Source organism: Haliaeetus leucocephalus, unplaced genomic scaffold, assembly GCF_000737465.1.
Source record: "Haliaeetus leucocephalus isolate CR32 unplaced genomic scaffold, Haliaeetus_leucocephalus-4.0 Scaffold450, whole genome shotgun sequence".
In the NCBI taxonomy this organism is placed as follows: domain Eukaryota; kingdom Metazoa; phylum Chordata; class Aves; order Accipitriformes; family Accipitridae; genus Haliaeetus; species Haliaeetus leucocephalus.
This window is the reverse complement of record NW_010972886.1, coordinates 2,853,868-2,860,331: the sequence shown is the minus strand read 5'-3', so window position 1 is coordinate 2,860,331 and position 6,464 is coordinate 2,853,868. Positions and strand designations below refer to the sequence as shown.

At 46.8% G+C, this 6,464-nt stretch overlaps 1 protein-coding gene across 1 annotated transcript in view; it reads right to left on the bottom strand.

Annotated features, from left to right (window-relative positions):
- IFNGR1 (interferon gamma receptor 1) overlaps positions 1 to 2,759 on the bottom strand; it is a 15,463-nt gene extending 12,704 nt beyond the window's left edge. Inside the window, exon 1 of the mRNA XM_010575028.1 lies at positions 2,608 to 2,759. Within this exon, the coding sequence (XP_010573330.1) occupies positions 2,608 to 2,759 (152 nt within the window). The remainder of the gene's footprint in view (positions 1 to 2,607) is intronic.
- Between the last annotated feature and the right edge of the window lie 3,705 nt (positions 2,760 to 6,464).

Sequence of the window (6,464 nt, the reverse complement as noted above, 5' to 3'; positions counted from 1 at the left end):
TATGGTGACTCAACCACTTCCCTGGGCAGCATGTCCCAATGCCTGACAACCCTTTCAGTAAAGAAATTTTTCCTACTATCCAATCTAAACCTCCCCTGGTGCAACTTGAGGCCATTTCCTCTCGTCCTATCTCCAGCCACCTGACAGAAGAGACCAGCACCCACCTCACTACAACTCCCCTTCAGATAGTTGTAGAGAGCGATAAGGTCTCCCCTCAGCCTCCTTTTTCTCCACACTAAACAACCCCAGTTCCCTCAGCTGCTCCTCATAAGACTTGTGCTCCAGGCCCCTCACCAACTTGGTTGCCCTTCTCTGGACACGCTCCAGCACCTCAATGTCTTTCCTGTAGTGAGGGGCCCAAAACTGAACACAGCATTCAAGGTGCAGCCTCACCAGTGCCGAGTACAGGGGAACAATCACTTCCCTGCTCCTGCTGGCCACACTATTCCTGATACAGGCCAGGATGCTGTTGGCCTTCTTGGCCACCTGGGCACACTGCTGGCTCATATTCAGCCGGCTGTCAACCAGGTCCTCTTCTGCCAGGCAGCTTTCCAGCCACTCCTCCCCAAGCCCGTAGCGTTGCATGGGGTTCTTGTGACCCAAGTGCAGGACCCAGCACTTGGCCTTGTTGAACCTCAAACAATTGGCCTTGGCCCATCGATCCAGCCTGTCCAGATCCCTCTGTAGAGCCCTCCTACCCTCAAGCAGATCAACACTCCCACCCAACGTGGTGTCATCTGCAAACTTGCTGAGGATGCACTCAATCCCCTCATGCAAATCATTGATACAGATATTAAACAGAACTGGCCCCAATACTGAGCCCTGGGGAACACCAGTTGTGACCAGCCGCCAACTGGATTTAACCCCATTCACCACAACCCTCTGGGCTCGTCCATCCAGCCAGTTTTTCACCCAGCAAAGAGTACACTTGTCTTAAGTCATGAGACACCAGCTTCTCAAGGACTATGCCATGAGAGACAGTGTCAAAGGCCTTACTGAAGTCCAGGTAGACAACACCCAGAGCCTTCCCCTCATCTACTAGGCGGGTCACCTGGTCACAGAAGATCAGGTTGGTCAAGCAGGACCTGCCTTTCATGAACCCATGCTGACTGGGCCTGATCCCCTGCTTGTCCTGCACATGCCACGTGAGCACACTCAAGATGAACTGTTCCATAATCTTCCCTGGTACCGAGGTCAGGCTGACAGGCCTGTAGTTCCCCGGATCCTCCCTCCAGCCCTTCTTGTAAATGGACGTCACATTGGCAAGCCTCCAGTCATTTGGGACCTCCCCTGTTGACCAGGATTGCTGAGAAATGATGGAGAGTGGCTTGGCGAGCACCTCCGCCAGCTCCCTCAGTACTCTTGGATGGATCCCATCTGGTACCACGGACTTTTGAGTGTCCAGGTGGTGTAGACGGTCATTAACTTGCTTCCTCCTGTATTATGGGGTGTATATTCTGCTCTCCATCCCTGTCTTCCAGCTCAGGGGGCCGAGTACCCTGAGGGTAACTGATTTCACTACGAAAGACTGAGACAAAGAGGGCATTAAGTACCTCAGCCTTTTCCTCACCTTTGGTGGCAATGTTCCCCTCTGCATCCACTAAAGGATAGATATTCTCCTTGGCTCTCTTTTTATTGTTAACATATTTGTAAAAACATTTTTTGTTGTCTTTTACAATAGTGGCCAGATTGAGTTCTAGCTGAGCTTTTGCCTTTCTAATTTCCTCTCTGCATGACCTAACAAGATCCCTGTACTCCTCCCAAGTTGCCCACCCTTTCTTCCAGAGATGATAAGCTCTCCTTTTTTTCTTGACTCCTAGCAAAAGCTCCCTGTTCAGCTAAGCCAGTCATCTTCCTCAGCGGTTCGTCTTGCGGCACATGGGAATAGTCTGGTCCTGAGCCATTAAGATTTCCTTCTTAAAGGACGTCCATCCCTCCTGGACCCCTTTGCCCTTCAGGACTGTCTCCCAAGGGACTCTCTCAACTAGTGTCCTGAAAAGGCCAAAGTTAGCCCTCCGGAAGTCCATAGTGGTGGTTTTGCTGACCGCCTTCCTTGCCTTTGCCTCACCAAGAATCGAGAATTCTATCATTTCACGGTCGCTAAGCCCGAGGCGGCTTCCAACCATCACACCTCCCACCAGTCCTTCCCTGTTTGTAAACAGCAGATCTAGCAAGGCCCCTCCCCTGGTTGGCCCACCTACCAGCTGTGTCAGGAAGTTATCTTCCACACACTCCAGGAACCTCCTAGACTGTTTGCTCTCTGCTGTGTTGTATTTCCAGCAGATGTCCAGAAAGTTGAAGTCCCCCAAGAGAACAAGGGCACACGATTGTGAGACTACTGCCAGCTGCTTGTAGAATGATTCATCTGTCTCTTCAGCCTGGTTGGGCGGTCTATAACAGACTCCCAGCACAATATCTGCCTTGTTGGCCTTCCCTCTCATCCTTACCCATAAGCACTCAACCTTATCATCACAATCGTGGAGCTCTGTACAATCAAAATACTCCCTAACATAGAGAGCCACCCCACCACCTCTCCTTCCTTGCCCATCCCTTCTGAAGAGCTTATAGCCCTCCATTGCAGCACTCGAGTCGTGGGAGTCATCCCACCATATTTCTGTGACAGCGACCAAGTCATAGCTATCCTGCAGCACAATGGCTGTTTGGTAGCCATTGTTCTGCTCCTGTTTATTGCCCATGCCGCGTGCATTGGCGTAGATGCACTTGAGCTGGGCTATTGGATCCACCCCCAACATTGGCATGCTGCCCCCAGGCTTATCTCTGGTGAGCCTAGTTTTATCCCCTTCCCCCTTCAAACCTAGTTTAAAGCCCTCTCTGTGAGGCCCGCCATCTCATGAGCGAGAATCCTTTTCCCTCTTTGAGATAGCCGGATTCCATCTGTCGCCAGCAAGCCCGGTGCCGTATAAACTTCCCCATGAGCAAAAACCCCAAAATTCCATGGATGGCACCAGTCTCTGAGCCATGTATTAATCAGGTGTGTTTTCCTGTTCCTTTCAGTATATTTCTCTGACACTGAAGAGATTGAGGAAAACACTACCTGTGCTCCTGTTCTTTCCACTAATCGCCCCAGTGCCCTGAAGTCCCTTTTGATTGCCTTTGGATGTCTCCCTGCAATCTCATCACTGCCAACCTGCACAAGTAATAGCAGGTAATGATCAGAGGGCCTAACCAGACCAGGGAGTTTCCTAGTAATGTCTTTTACCCGGGCCCCAGGGAGGCAGCAGACTTCCCTGTGGGATGGGTCAGGTCTGCATATTGGGCCCTCCGTCCCCCTCAGAAGGGAATTGCTTACAACAATTACCCCCCTTTTTCTCTTAACAGAGGCTGTCAGAATGTATGGGGCTGACTGACTCAGCCTAGGCACCCCCCTGGATGGGCCTTCATCTACATCCTGATCTTCTGATCTGGGTCTGTGCTCCAGGGGAGCCCTACTGAATCCCTACTGTCTCCTGACTCAGCCTTGCCAAAAGACAACAGGCCTGCTGGGGAAAGCCTGGATTCAACGTGAATTTCTGACAATGCCATTTTTACCACTCCAGCAGTATTTTTAGAAAGCTGTGATAATAATAATAAACTACTAACATTTGTAAAGAATTTGAACACTGAAGCTGTAATGTAGTTAATATACAGGAAAGCATTTGAAGTACATGTAAGTAAATACCATCAGAGGTAACATAGTAAGCAATACAAAAATAAAAAGAAGCACTGATAATTTCCTCATACAGCAAGCTTCTGTTCTAAGCACCAACAGTGACAAGGATACTGGGGGAGCAGCTGCAGGGGAAGGAAAATTACATGATCCTGTAACTACTGAAGGCTGTCACATGGCATTCAGAGGGAGAAAAAAAATGAAGGTCACTCAACTGATTTTAATTGTTACTTCTTAGCTTCTCAATGTCTGGTTTGGCATCCTTAATATTGTCTTAATATAGCTTTTGTGAAATGTTGACAGGTAACTCATAATTGACCTGTTCTAGACTGCTGCTTGTTCACAGAGCAAGCGCTTCAACTTCACTCTGTGATACATTGAGGGAAAGTAAACAATTTTCACATCTTGAGAACAAGACCACAAAGACAACGCTCTACAGAAAGTAATACACAGAGGCTGAGATAAGCTATTAACCACGAAGATTTGATAGACGTAACATACATCACTCTGCAAATGGTGCTATGGTTTAGTTATGTTTTAATATGTACAGAAGTGGTATTTCAGTTATTGGAAAAAAGGAACACAATCATCAAATTCTCAACCACAAGAAAAAAAGGTGACAAGTTGGCAGAGGAGGTGTCAAAGAACACAAATGTTACTTCAAATATTTAGTTTTAAGGCACAGTGTAGCAAGTCTTAACAACATTTTACTTGTGTACTATTATACAAATAAAACTATGCTTAACAAAAGAGTGGAAAATTAAATCCTAGAATGTATTTGAACTGCCAGTAGAAGCTACATGGCTTTTACTTATGCAGTTACATACCACTTTGCTTTCTCCTCCCTCATTCTTCCTCCCATCCCCACATTTTTATTTTGTACAGAGACAGAGTTGCTACCCTTGATTTCAAAGGAGCAAACTTTAAGCTACTTTGGCAGCTCCTTAGCAGTGTTCCCCAGGAATCTGCTCTTGAGGGCTTAGGGGTCCATGAGTGCTGGTCAGCTTTTAAGAACCACCTTTAGAAGCATAGGAGCAGGCAATCCTGTGGTTTTTTAAGTCAAGCAAGAGGGGCAGACCAGCTTGGCTGAACAAGGAACTCCCTGTGGAGCTCAGAAGGAAAAAGAAATTGAATGATGTCTGGAACCAAGGTCAGGCTTTGTGGGAGGATTAGAGTCATGGTTCACAGGGAGAAGACACAAAAGGCCAAAGCTGAACTAGAGTTGAAAGTGGCCAGTGTTGTTCCAGATAACAGGAAGGGCTTTTTTAAGTATGTTAGTAGCAAGTGGAAATCCAAGGAAAACATTGGACCAATACTTGCTGAAGATGGTCACCTGACTAATAGGGATGAAGAAAAAGCAGAATCATTCAATGTGGGTTTTTTTTTGTTTGGTTGGTTTTTTTTTTTTGCCTCAGTCTTTAATAATACTGATAGACCTTGGGATGCCTGGTCCTCTGAGTCAGAGGACCCCAAGTGCAGGAACAGTGACTTACCATTTGTGGACACTGAAACTGTAAGCGGCCAGCTGTATCAGCTGAATGTTCTCAAGTCCATGCAGCCTGATGGGATTCACCCCAGAGCACTGAAGGAGCCAGCAGATGTTACAGTAGGACCCCTCTTGATCACCTACCAAAGGTCTGGGGAAGTCCCTGCTGACTGGAAAGGACTATTCCAATTTACAAAAAGGGTGTGAGGGAAGACCCAGGAGACTACAGACCTGTTAGTCTAACCTCAGTACCCGGAAAAATTACGGAGATCATACTGGGTGCTACTGAAAGACATTTAAAGAACAACATGATCATCACACACAGTCATCATAGGTTTACAAAGGCAAAGTCCTGTTTAATCAATTTAATATCCTTTTATGATAAGGTCACCTGCCTAGTGGATGAAGGGAAGGCAGTGGATGTAGTTTTGCTGGATTTTTTTAAGGCTTTTGATACTGTCCCTCACAGCATTCTTCTGGACAAATTGTCCAGCTGTGAGATGAGCAGGTACCTGGTGATCTGGGTGAAGAACTGGCTGAATGGCAGGGCTCGAAGGGTTGTAGTGAACAAGGCTACATCTGGGTGGTGACCGCTCATCAGCGGTGTTCCTCAGGGCTCAATTCTAGGGCCTGTTCTGTTCAGTACTTTCACCAATGATCTGGATGCAGGAGTTGAACACACCATTAGCAAATTTGCTGATGATACTAAACTGGGAGGTGCTGTTGACTCTCTCAAGGTATGAGACACCTTGCAGACGGATCTAGATAGATTGGAGTATTGGGCAGTGATTAACGGGATGAAATTTAACAAGTCCAAATGCTGGATTCTGCACCTGGGACAGAGTAACACTAGGCACAAGTTGGAAGGCTCTGCTCTTCCATCTAGAGATGATTTTTAACATGCTCCAGCTCTGAGACTACAAAGTACCTAGCAGAAAACAAGCTTTCCTCATGAAAAGACAACTTTCTTCACAAATTATAGCACCATATAAATCACCTTACCAGCCACCAAGAATGTCACCACCACCATGTCAAGATCTCTGATAGCACTGCAAGTTGGCCTTGATCACTTACAGGAATGAGTTTATACATACCATCAGCTCATTGTTTTCATCCTCGCTTTTAACAACTTTGCTTTCAGTGATCGAGTTAGTCAAGCACTATCTCCCTCTCTGATCTTTCACTCCATATCCTCAAGACAAACCTAAAGGACACCTTTCAGCAGGAGCTCAGAAGCTAAAAGTCATAACTCTACTGTCCTGGTTTCAGCTGGGATAGAGTTAACTGTCTTCCTAGTAGCTGGTACAGTGC